The following is a 13,430-nucleotide window of genomic DNA, read 5'->3' on the forward strand; positions in this document are numbered from 1 at the left end:
TGGTCAGAGTGGCCGTAGGTTTAGTGGCTGATATTTGCATATTCCTCGCGTGGAAAATGGTGATAAGATCAGTCAAATAGGAGTGTAGCCTTTAACAAATGACACCAGGGAAGGTACCTGATGCCAAAATAGAACAATCATCCGCAAGCGTAACGATCTCAATGCCGACTGGAGGGGACGGAATACAGGACAGGTAGAGGTTACAGAATTCCGGAGATATCACAACACCTTGGGGAACTTCCTGTTTCACTCTACGGAGCTTTGACTTCTTCCTCTTGAATTCCACGTACGATGGGAGTAAATTGTGGCAGTTCCTCCTCGGCAGAATAGATATCGTCCTGCGACGTAGAACTCTTCTCTTCATCCTGTCACTCATGAGGTGCTCCACAAATTGTTGATTAAACGAGAATGAGGTCCTATCATCCTTCCAGTGTTCGAGAGTGACTTAACCATTGCCCACAAATCACTTATTCCGTTCGAATGTTGCGACTCTTTAGAAAACTTAGCCAATTTTTCCGTTTGTGCACACCGACCAACCTGTTAATGTCCAGGGACAGTTCCCTGATTGTGGGGTCACCGAGATTGACTCGACGAAGCACATCGCGTTCCTTTACTAATCTCGTCGCCTCTGCTGGCGAATCTGGTTTAACTTAGGATGTTCAACTAGTAGGTATATACCCAGCAAACCAATAGTACCGACATCGTAACGAAATCGGAACAAAATTCGGACGATACGTCCGATATCTGATCCGAAATCGTAACGATATCTTAACGAAAGTTGTATGAAGTGGTTGACATAATTTCGGAACGAAATGTCGGTGCGACATCGGATCGATTTCGTAACGAAATCTGAAGAAAATCCTTGGGAAATTCGGAGAGGAAATTTCTATCCGACATTCGCTCCGAAATCTGAACGAAATCGGTACAAAATCTGAACTATTTCCTCTCCGAAAAATCGTTTAGAAATCGGAACGAAATCTGAACGACTTTGCTTCCGAAATTGTTCAGACGTGTCGGATATCAGACATTTGGTTTGCTGGGTACCCAGCTGGGTTCCGAAATTATGTCAACCACTTCATACAACTTTCGTTAAGATATCGTTACGATTTCGGATCAGATATCGGACGTATCGTCCGAATTTTGTTCCGATTTCGTTACGATGTCGGTACTATTGGTTTGCTGGGTAGCGAGCGGCTGCAGTAGCAGTGATGTCTCGGAACGTCCTCTCTGCTACCCTAACATAAGAAAGGCTGGGCAGATCTCTGAAACGGTGATTAGTGAACTGTGTGAAACTAGGCCATTTAGTTTTCCCATGATTGATGAAAGTGCGGCGTTCAAGGGTAATGAAATCGGACGGTCTGATGATGGAGACAATTATGGGGAGATGGTCTGATCCAAAAGAAACAACGGGTTTCCAGTAGAGTTGGGTAATCTAGTTTCTAGTTCCTTGTACTAGTTCCAAAACGTATGAGTAACATCATGAAATATAACGTGTACTGTTAAGTATACGCAGTTCGTGCAAAGAAAAAATGTGGGCCATTGGAACTGCGAAGTGAACGAGATAGTTCCATATAGTTCCTTTGGCACAACTCTAGTTTCCAGGTGACGCCATTTGTCAGGCCATGATGGTTATATTTGGCGGACTGTGAGACTCTTGGCTAATTCTGGTAGAGGCGTCCTCATTAACAGTGCAAAACGTATAACTATCAATCTGCTACCACTCTGGTCATAGCCGAGGACCGAATGCCACAACTTATGATTTGCATTAAAGTCATAGACGGTTATGATCTTTCAAAAGCATGCTAATATTGGGTCTATGACCTAGAGTACAGATTTTTATCGGCGGGATGTATATATTAAGCAACTCTACGCAGCTACCTCGAGAGTTCCACACCTGACTGTTACGCCCATACATTCCATGTACGGGTCATAAGAGGCCAGGCTCAAACATGATAGATGCAATAATCCCCCACCTCTACATCTGGTGTGATCCTTCGTCAGTACCTTGTAACAATCATAACGTAAGCTGCAGTTGTTATTGTTGTAGAAACACAATTGTGTTCGTTTGTAAATTTTATACAGTTATCTGCTAATGGTTCTTGTGTATCAAGATTCAAAAGAATCGGGGGCAGGTGAGTGGGGTTAGCTGGGCAGCTAAATAAATGCAGCGTGTCGTGCTCTCCCAATTCACATGCAGGGCATCTGTTGGGTGGCAATATAAGTTGAGACGGTTGCATTATCCGAGAGACTTAACTGGCTAAAACTACTCGTGTTTGCATTTGGCATCTGGCGCTCTCCTGTTACCATGGAAGGGGGTCATCTGCGAGTACGACATTCACACTGTACCTTTATGCATCAGTATGAATGCTATTCAAGAGTGCCTAATAGGCTCGTTGATATAAAGGCCCTCACTTATAACTTTGGATCTCTCTCTCTCCAGATCATGAAAATCTCGCCTGAGTGCCTGAGTGTGGTAAACCTGTCAACAAGATCCTGGCAGGAATGCTCACGGCGGTAACACCCAAAACAAAGATTGACAACATCTTGGTGTGTTGACGTATCGCTAAAATCTTCGTCTCCTCATGAAGATAGTCCACCTGGAGGAGGCAGTCCTCAAGGTGGCATTCTGGCAGGTTTGAGTATTCAACCACTGCGTATCGCTAACATTTATATACCACAGTGGGGGCCGTATTGCTTTAATTTATTACCAAAAATCACGCTTGAGTTGAGAGAACTCGGTCCTGAGATGTGTATTTTCTATTTTCTAACAGAGTTCCTCTTTCTCGCCCGGGTTTCTACCGACTTGTCCTTAATGTAAATGGGTTTTGAATTCTAGGTTAAGCAACCTTTCCATTACAAGTACCTTACGTATGTGTCTGCAAACTAAGCATTTGAACGGTGAGGGAGCCTATTTTGAATGCTAGTCATTAGGTAGCACCTTGTCCAAAAGCGGTACGCTGCTTCTACACACTTGAGATATCATTCACCTGGCCATACAAGTGACGTAGTTTCGTGAACCGTAAAAAGGTTATTTTTTGACAAAGAAAAAAACTTTGTCTCTAAGGAGTGGAAAATGGTCCCGGTATTCATGCCACACTGTCCTTTGTATATTTTATTTTAATGTTATTCAACTCTATATGATTTAACGGCGATTCTTCGTGTCACTGCACTATAGAATATTTGACCTCCTTTAGTCACCCGCTTTAACATGTAAATTACAAAGAAAATGGCAGTCGTATTGCTTAATAAGTCTGAATGTCTTTTTATCTTTCTGAAAGCATTTTATCTCTTATTCGGTATTAATTTATTTTTGGGCCTTTTCTATCTACTTTTTCATTCAATTTTAAAATCAACATTCTGGCATTTACTAAAAACTTCTTATGACAGTTGTCATGAATTTTTCCCTTTTGTATTCATTCAATTCGATCTGCTGCTGTGAGTGCAAAATGGAGGAAGGCCAAGAAAAAAATAAATAAAAAGGTGAAATAACAAAATGAATGCGTTGAAAGGCGTGATAACGATTATTTTCAAGGCACACTATCACCTTTTGCTGTAATACAAACAGCATCCATCGCACCATCACCACCAGCAACCAGATGGAAATAGAAGTTATTTGCATATTACACTTTTCGCACAAGCACAACCAGCAGCAGTAGTCGTCAGCCTCTTCATTGTCACCTTAACAGGTTTTGGCATAAATTTTCAAATGCTAATGAAATTCTTTGTGTAAAAGCTCAGTTCGCTCAGTTGTGTTACCTTTCTTGCTTGTTTAAAACATTCCATTTGGAATGAGAAAATATCGTATCTTTTTTTTTTTTTTTTGCTTTCTTAGTGGATGCTACAGCTGGGGTCTGATTGTCTGTCTGTCTGATTGCACTTAGAATGCCTAGCGAGAGCCCCAGCCACTTCAATTTGTTTAAATTACTTGGCACTTTTTATTTCAACTACTTTGCTATTACCCTTGGTAAATTCACAACCACCACCATATCGGCCTACTGTTTTGCTGTTTTTGCAGCTCCTCCTTACCCCAAAAAAGGCATAGCAAAATTATTTTCTCTTGCCATTTAGTTTTTTTGCTTAATTTTATAACTCAAATAGTAAATAAAAATAAAAATTTTATGGAAATGGTTTGCCTTCCTTGTCCTTTTTTGCAATGCTTGGTTGGTTGCTTGGTTAGTCATTGTCAAACCAACCAAAAACTACTACATTCCTAATATATATTTTTTCCACTTCCTATGCCATGCTTATCTTTTAATTTTCCCTTTTTAATTCCGTTTCCTTTTTCTTGTTTTTTTTTCTTCTTCTATTGCAGACTGATGCTGTAATTGCTGCTGGCGGTTTACCTAAGTTGGGTCTTTTATTGCAACATTCCAAAAACAACATTGTCAAAGAAGCCGCCTGGACTATCAGTAACATAACAGCCGGAAATCAAAAACAAATTCAAGCTGTTATTGATGCGGGTAAGTGGTTTCTTTGCAATTCATACCTGTGTTTTTTTTTTTCTTTTTTTGTCTTGAGTGGTGGTTTTATGTCAATTTGAAAAATGTTCAAGTGTTTTTGGTTTGGTTGGAAAGATAGCCAACTATTCAAAGATGATTTGGGGGTTTGGTATTGTTGGCTGAGAAAGTGAGAGCATTTTATTTTCTGCCTAGAATTTTCTATCACTGAACAAATGGCATTGTGTTCACAGAAACTTTTGTAGAATTGTTTAAAGGGTCTTTCTTACTTTACTGTACATCTGTCAGTAACTGCTAGACATACAATCCACGTCAGTAGAATAGGACACCTAATTTTTTGTAAATGTTAGCTTGTTTATCCCAAACGAGTGAATCGACGAATTTCAATCTTGTACGGATTTAAAGTCGATGTTTCCGTATCAAACACAGAAAAAGTCTTTTTTCTTTTCATGAAATAAATTTTCCGATAGTACTATGAAAAATATGCATTTATGTTTGGTCATCAGGATAGGACATTCATGTTATTTTCGCGAACGTTTCTTTGGTGAAAAAGTATTAGAAAACCTTGCTTGATCGACTGAAAGAAAATTCGGGGTTAATATCTCAACAATTCGCGAAGATAACATGACTGTCCTATCCTGATGACCAAAAGTAAATGTCTATTTTGCATAATACTATCGGAAAAATGACCAGAAAATCATTTCGCGAAAAGCTAGAAAAACAATTTGTTCTGTGTTTGATACGGAACATCATAGACTTTAAATCCGTGCAAGATTGAAAACGTCGATTTATTCGTTTTGGGATAAATAAGCTAACATTAACAAAAATGTAGGTGTCCTATTCTACTGACGTGGAGTGTAAGTATGTTAAGCAAACTTTCGATTTTCCTTTCATCGTTCTTTATAGACCTTCAACTTTGTCGTTTTAAATACTATACCAACTGTGAGGATCCAATGGTTAGGTAGAACGATATGTGCGTACTGTTGAGAGTTGGTAGCAACAGTTGGCCAATATCCCGAAAATAAGTTTGTTATACACCAGGATAGATTATTAGAAACAATTCAGGAAAGGACGCAACTCCGATATATTTAACATCATCTTGACTTTGCTTTGGCATCCATCCAGTCAATACAGAAAAGAGATGGATACCGGGGCGTAAATGAAAAACTCGATAACCTTTATAGAGGGGCAGCGCTACCAAACTGTGTGTGTTTTGGGAGGATCCGCATCGTCCGAGAACTCGAATGTCTCACACGATCATCGATAAGCACCCATCACTGTTTTTCCAGCCAGTACCAGCTTTATCGATAAACGTCAGGAACCCATTGGTCGTTTGGTGCTTTTTCAGCATGCCATATTGAATCCTTCAGCTCAACTCCAACGTGAAATTAACAGATTAGTTTTGGATCAACTACGCTGGGGATGGTGGGATTCTCTAACTCATTTTTTTTTGTTACGGAAAAAATTGGTAAGATTAAAAAGCTTATAATATCGACCAAAATAAAGTTGTCGCTAAGGCCTACCGGTAGCAACAGTGTTGTCAACTTTTATAGGTGCTTCTCATTCATAATTTTGCGATTTTTGTTCCACTACTGACTCGTTCTCTTGGCCTGTGGTGGTTCCGGCGATGACATTTTTGGTGGAGAAGGGTTACTTTTGGTTGAAACCACAGTCTGAGGTTAATCCTGTTCGAGCTGCACTCTCTTATCGAGATGGACGAGGGTTCCCTTACGACACAAGTTGATGAGTTGGAAGCATTCTCGGTCAATTTCTCAGTCAAGTTTCCTTAATTAATTGTGTTCTGTTTCGGAGGACTAGTTCTATCGGCTTCGATCGATGGACAGTCCTTTCTGCTGTAGTCGAAGTCAGTTTATCGAAGACTGCAGATCGCTCCCGATCTGACCTTTGGTTGCTATTGGGGTTGATGTTGACTTTGAACTCATCTTGGCCTCGGCGGATATTTTGATGAGCTAGGGAAAGAGCTTATTATGATCAGGATTAGTAAGGACTAGTGAGGGTATATTCTTTCAAATTGGTTCACCACTTTGAGATTTATTTTGATGAACCTACACTCTTATCGATATGGACGACTGTTTCCTGCTGACAAACTTAAGATAGCGCATAGACCTACGGAAAGCCCTCTTCTCCTTAGCCAATCGATTTACGAAATTAGATGAGACGATAGAAACATTATCGGCCAATTCCAGCTAGTCGGCTACGTTCTAATAACTGCAAACCTAGGAACACCGATAGGCCCACTCTACCTTTGGTCGGTCGTTCAACATTTCCAGGATATTGAGTAAAGATAATTTTGGGTTTAAGCCCCCGCAGCGCGCAAATTGTTACCTCTGTGGTCCTACGCACTGTTATGTTTCTGTTTTTGTTTTCCTGTCTAATCCGGATCTGGCCCTATCTCGAGATCAATGAATGTGGCTGCATCAATGGGTTGTAACCGCAAATATACTGTAGTTAGTTGAGTAAAATCTATATGCCATGATGGGTAAATGTATTGCTCTGTCTTTTCAATCCTTGAGACGACTACATCATCCCGAACGTAGTTCCGCCAAAATTACCCCCGTTTGTTGTTTTAATAGTATATTATCTGTTTGTTTTTATACTCTTCCCCATAATATGGAGGGTATAATAAAATTTGTCATTCTGTTTGTAACACATCGAAAGAATCATCGGAAACGAATGAACAGCACAAAATGCTTAGTCGATATAATCATGTCGGTCTGTCCGTCGTCGTTGAAATCAATCGAAGTTCCTAGGATGTTGGTATTGAAAATAAGTAAAAAAGTGTCAGTCGGCTTTGCCGACAGAGGTATACCCTCAGCCAATGTGAATTGAAACTTTTATCTACGGACAGATAGAATGTATTTAGCGTCTCTTCAGAATTTTGTGGCCCTTTTTCAACATTTGAACTTGCCGACAAAAATGTGGAATAGGAATTAACACAAATGTTGAACTTTTGTGGGGGAGGTACCCTTAGGGAGGACCGATATGGGACATTTTAGAAGTTAAACTAAATTTTGACAAAATATTAGGAGATCCAAAGTTTGGAATAAATTGGTTGCACCATTCAAGTGAAATCGTCCTAACATTTTAGTGACATTTTTTAAATATTGGGGAGAAGTACCGGAAGTTGGGGACCGGTATTGCCCCATGAAACTAAGTTTGGATAAAATATAACGAAGATCAAATGTTGCACCAAATCGGTAGAACAGTTCGAGAGCCACATATGGTGACATAGGGCTTTTTACACCTTTCGGGATGTTTTCCCAAGAAATATGGACCTGCTCCTGAAAAAACTTTTACCGTCGTAATTGAGGTAGCGAATGCAAATCGCTTCAACAAAAATCAAAGTGATTCGAGAGCAGGTTTTAAAGTGAACTTCTCCGAAATTTTGTGTGGGAGGTACCCAAAGGAGTGCACAAATATAGTCCATATTCGAACCTGGTAGATATATTAGGATGTTCAGAGTATGGATTACATCAGTCACTCCCTTCAAGAGTTATCTTGCGCATATTTTTTCCGAAGATTTTTGAATTTTTGTGAGGGAGGTACCTGAAGGAGTGGACCGACATGGTTTATCTTCGTACTTAAACTATGTTTGGACAAAATATTATGAATGCCAAATTTTGGACCGAATTGGCAGATCCGTTCGAGATTTATCTTGCGCTCCAACCACTACACACGGTGTTGCACCCTTCAGGCTATTTTCTCAGGAAGTATGGACTTGCCCCTTGTAAAACTTATACTGTCGTATGGGGGGCAGCGAATACAAGTTGCTACAACAAAAATCAAAGCGATTCGAGAGCAGGTCCTAAACTGAACTTTTCTGAAATTTTGTGTGGGAGGCACCCGAAGGAGTGGACCGATTGAGTCCATATTTATGGGCCGATTCCGTACAGCGAGGCGAGTCGTGTCGCGTTGCCAGTTGCAATTTTTCCATTACGTATGGCAAAAGTCGCACGACGACGTCAAATTTTGTCGCCGTAATGTTCATTTTCCGGCGACAACAAATTAGCTGTCGCCGTTCATTTTTACTAACGAATAAAAATAAAATAAAAAAAAATAAAAATAACTTGTTATCGACGATTATTTTCTATCGCTGTACGTAGTGCATTTTTTAAATTTTGTCGCAGAGACGATAGACGACGCGACATGACTCGCCTCGCTGTACGGAATCGGCCCATTAAACTTCATCTAAGTCTGGTAGAACTTTCACGATGTACAAAGTGTGGGCCAAATCGGTTACTTCTTTCAAGAGTTATCGTGCGCACAAATTTTCCGAACATTTCCGAACTTTTATGGGGGAGGTACCGGAAGGAGTGGACCGATATAACCCATCTTCGAACTTAAACTGAGTTTGGGCAAAATATTACGAAAGCCAAATTTTGAACCGAATCGGTTGCTCCGTTCGAGAGTTATCGTGCGCACCAGCCAGACAGGCAGACGGCCGGACATGGCTAAATCAGCTCCAAATTGTCTGAAACACATTTCGTCCAAACATACTTGGGGTCTAAAACCATTATTTCGATGAGGCACATTTTGCCCGTATGAAAGTGTATATACCCTCGTTAGCATAAATGATCGGTCCACGTTTTGATATAGCCCCCATAGAACGGTATTCCCCGATAATCGGTATTTTTAAGGTTTTAGCCAAATGGCTGAAATTTGTTATTTAGTATTCGTTATAAAAAAAAAACTTTCAACCAGAATTTTTTCTGTATTTGCCCAAGTCTTCATATAGCCCCCCATAAAACGGGATCCCCCTATTCAATTTATTTTATTCTTATTTTGAAAGTATTTTTCAACCAGAATAACTAAAATTTGGTATTTACTCTTCGCTGATGGTACAGAACATTTTTACAGGTACAAACATCCCTTGCAAACATCGGACAGTATATGTCCACATTTTGGTATAGCCCTCATATAAGGATGCCTCATTTAAGATTTTTTTAAAGATCTTAGTCACATTTTTCAAACGAATTGGTTGTGAATTGGAATTTTGCGTTTCCATCCGAGTTTTAGTTTTGCCGGTGAAATTTTTGAACCGAGATTACTGTAATTTGGTACTGTGTGTGTTTTGCCAGAGGATACAAAATCTGCATTCGGAAATTTTTAAATGTTGGTCCATGTTTTGGAAAGAAAAACTAAATGGAGTATATTATCAGTTAAGACATTCTGCTCCTGCAAGGAGTTCAGCCCGGGCGAACTTAACGCCGTTCTTACTTGTTCTGCTTAATTCGGCTCTGAGTCTCTCTACAGAAATGCAGCTGTTTCGATGAGTTGTTACCACAAAGCAACTGCAGTTAGTTGAGCAGGTGTGGCAAGGCAGTTGAAAACGTGCGGGCCTGTGCCGCATGCTGGGCATATGTTTTGCACGGTGTCGATCCATGCCCTATATGAATTTAGACGGTTGCACCATCCCGAGCTTAGTTGAGCCAAATCTAGACTTGCTAGTCCTGACGCTCCTCAGCTGCGATAGATGGGGATGTTTTCCGAGGATTGAATTCACATGATTGTTGTTGTTGTAGGCAGCATATGATGCGGGGTTGGCAGCCGCTGGCCGAAACGCTTTTGGTTTTGGGTCAATCCGGTATGAAAGAATCCGCTGCAGGGTTGTTGGTTGTTTATGACATCTGCGACTACATCTGTGTGAATGCTGTTTAAACCTACTTGTTGATCTTGGGGTTCTTTCTTGTAATATTGGGCTCTCTATTTAGATCATGAAGATCCCTCCGGCATGTTTGGGTGGGGATATCCTATCACCATGTGGTGAGCAAGTAACGTTAGACAACCTTCTATCCCTGTGCCATGAAGATCATCCCTTTTGACCTGACCACCCGAGTAAGTACTGCAACGATAGCGTGCCAAAAATGCATTTGAAAGAAGAAAAGTTCGATGACAGAGAAACCGCTCCACAGCCGATATGTCTGAAGAGTCTCTGCCAAAGGCGAAACATGTATGTCATATGCACAGTGGTGGTTGTGTGGGTTCGAATCTTCTGCTTTCCTTTTCCACTTGCATCATTGGTCATTAAGCTCGATTCCAGCGAGAAATTAATTAATTAAAAAATTAATATCAAAAATGATATCGCCATAGAAAAGGCAACATTTTCAAAAAAATAAATTTAGCTAAGCCAGGCTGGGTTTGAACCCATGTCCTTTAAAAACACAAGAAAAAAGTGTTGTCACGGCGTGTTAGCGTTCAGAGCCAAACTTATTACTTTCAAAGGCAGCGCAAAGCGTTTGTCATGAAAGCACAACTAAATGGGCAAATACCCATTGTTGTTGTAAAAAAACAAAAAATTCATTTGAAAGAAGAAAAGTTGGATGACAGAGAAGCCGCTCCACAGCTGATATGTCTAAAGAGCCTCTGCCAAAGGCAAAAAATGCATGTCACATAGTGGTGGTTGTGTGGGTTCGAATCTTCGGCTTTCCTTTTTCACTTTCATTATTGGTCATTAAGCTCGATTCCAACGAGAAATTAATTAATTAAAAATTAATATTAAAAATGATCTTCGCCCTAAAAAAGGCAACATTTTCAAATAAAGTACCATTGTGTTGCTGTATTGGAACAATTTTAGTCTCCTAATGATGACGGTTCACATGAGAAGGCACCCTGTTGCAGTTCTCAGATCGGATGTTTTTAAAGGTTTGAATGTTACCCACATAAATTCGGCGTGCGGCTATTTGAGCCAGGTTCACGAAATAAGTCTAGTCAATAAGTCTGGTCTGGCCACAAATGTTACAATACTTCATCAGTTCACTATAACCCTCACAAAGCTGTATTTATTGTTGAGTTTGGTTTGCTACACGCCCGCAACCTGGATACTCTTCGACTCGTGAAGTCCTCTATTTCCTCTATATTAACTCGAAGTCCATTAAATTCCAAGAAGGATCCATTTTCAGAGACTAAAAACGTAAAGAGCTGCGTGTACGGTTCCTTTTGGGGCGCAGCGGGGAGTCTGGTACTCTGATGGTGTGTTTTAACGCAGCATGCAGACACGTAGTCCTTCACAATCACGAGTCTAGAGTAATCCCTTAAATGTACCCACCCCCCAACATAAACTACATCTTACAAGTTTGAGTGTGGTGAATGTGGATGTGACAAAGCACACATGTGACCGAGCACATCCATGTTGATCCAGCGTTCTCCTGGGCTCCGGCACGGAACTAAAGATACCGGAGAAGGCAGATAGACTGATAGAGCAGAACTCACATTGTCGAAAATATCACATCGTCTTCCGGATGTTTGTAACCACGTAAGAGTATCTTTGCTAAATGGTTTTTTAATCAGCATATTTTACCTACACATCAACCTTTTACCTACACATCAACCTAAACGTAATTGTAAAATACCAAAAAAAAAAAAATACAGCACAATTATGAATATCAGCTCCCCGTGAATTTTCTCACTTTTTCCTTTAAGTTTAAACGACAAAGACAAAACTCACGGGGAGTTTACATTCATAACCACCCTGATAATTCTTTTTTCAAGCACCTAACTGATTTTTAATACAAATTGGATTTGCGGTATGGGGTTAATATTTGCTCATTTCCCTGTAAACCTTGACTTTGTACCACAACTATACACATTTCAATTACGATTTTTAATGTGATTTTTCTATTGTGTTTCTTTGTAGATATTTTTGCTCAAATACGCAAAGTCCTGGAAAAGGGTGATTTCAAATCACAAAAAGAAGCTGCATGGGCCGTTACAAACACAACAACCAGTGGCACACCCGAACAGATTATCGACTTGATTGAGAAATATCAAATTTTAAAACCATTCTGTGATTTACTTGACGCCAAGGATCCCCGTACCATTAAGGTGGTTCTAACAGGTTTGTCGAATCTCTTTGCCTTGGCTGAGAAATTGGGTGGCACAGAAAATCTCTGCCTTATGGTTGAGGAGATGGGTGGCCTTGATAAATTGGAAAATTTGCAACAGCATGAAAACGAAGAAGTCTACAAGAAGGCCTATGCCATTATTGATGCCTATTTTAGCAATGGTGAGGGTGCTGAATCGGAATTGGCGCCACAGGAAGTAAATGGTGCGTTAGAATTCAATGCAGCTCAGTCAAAGGCTCCCGAGGGTGGTTTTACATTCTAAGTAAAAACTTTATTATTTTTAATGCGAAAAAGAAAAGAAGAGTGTGTGGGGGCGGGAGAAAAAGCCTTTGAAATAATTTCCAAAAATAGAACAAAGGAAGTTGAGCTTCTTTTGTTTAGACTTTGAATGTGTTACTGTAACAAAGCATTTGTAGTTTTTCATGGAAATTGCTTTTGTGTATACCAGCATTCTCCTTTTCTCGCGCTCTTCACAATAATTAATCATCATTATTTATAATATCAATTTTTATCATTACATTTTTATGCATTGTTGTTTTATAATATCAGTCGATCATTTTGAATCCATTGAATTCATTATGTTTGTCATGTAGACATTTTTGTATTATCAAGTTTTTTTTTATTGCATGCATGCCTTTCCTGCCCATCACCCACCATCCTAAACCGTTAGTGTTTATTTGTTAAGCTTGATAACATACATATATTTTCTTCAATTTCTAATTAAGAATTAAAAAATATATATATTTAATAAATGAATGTGTTTACATTAAATTTTCAAACTGTGTTTTATTTAAATTATTATCGGACTTTGAATGTTGTTTCACTATTTCTCAGGTAAAAAAACAAATAAACAAATCACAGATCATTGCGACTAAATTTATTTTTAAAATCAACGCATCTGCCACATGTCGTAATGTTTACATCGTTTAGTGTTTACAAATTGAGTTATTTTAAAGAATTTACACTATAGTATCTAATTTTTATGACAATGTTGGCTGTTAGTAAGTATAAAGAGAAACGATTATTTTTCCGCCATATGGCTCATCAGTCAGTGTAACATTTCTGTTGTTACAGTAGACGCTTGTTATAAAGATTATTTTCCTTCACTCTA

General features: G+C 39.4%; 1 protein-coding gene across 1 annotated transcript in view; it reads left to right on the plus strand.

Annotated features, from left to right (window-relative positions):
• The window catches only part of Pen (karyopherin subunit alpha), a 33,853-nt gene extending 21,255 nt beyond the window's left edge, over positions 1 to 12,598 (plus strand). The window contains exons 5-6 of the mRNA XM_073965788.1: positions 4,313 to 4,460; positions 12,112 to 12,598. Coding sequence (XP_073821889.1) covers positions 4,313 to 4,460; positions 12,112 to 12,581 — 618 coding nt within the window. The 3' untranslated portion in view covers positions 12,582 to 12,598. The remainder of the gene's footprint in view (positions 1 to 4,312; positions 4,461 to 12,111) is intronic.
• The last annotated feature ends 832 nt before the right edge of the window (positions 12,599 to 13,430 follow it).

Source organism: Musca autumnalis, unplaced genomic scaffold (assembly GCF_047663935.1).
Source record: "Musca autumnalis isolate F117 unplaced genomic scaffold, ASM4766393v1 scaffold_2, whole genome shotgun sequence".
Classification (NCBI taxonomy): Eukaryota; Metazoa; Arthropoda; class Insecta; order Diptera; family Muscidae; genus Musca; species Musca autumnalis.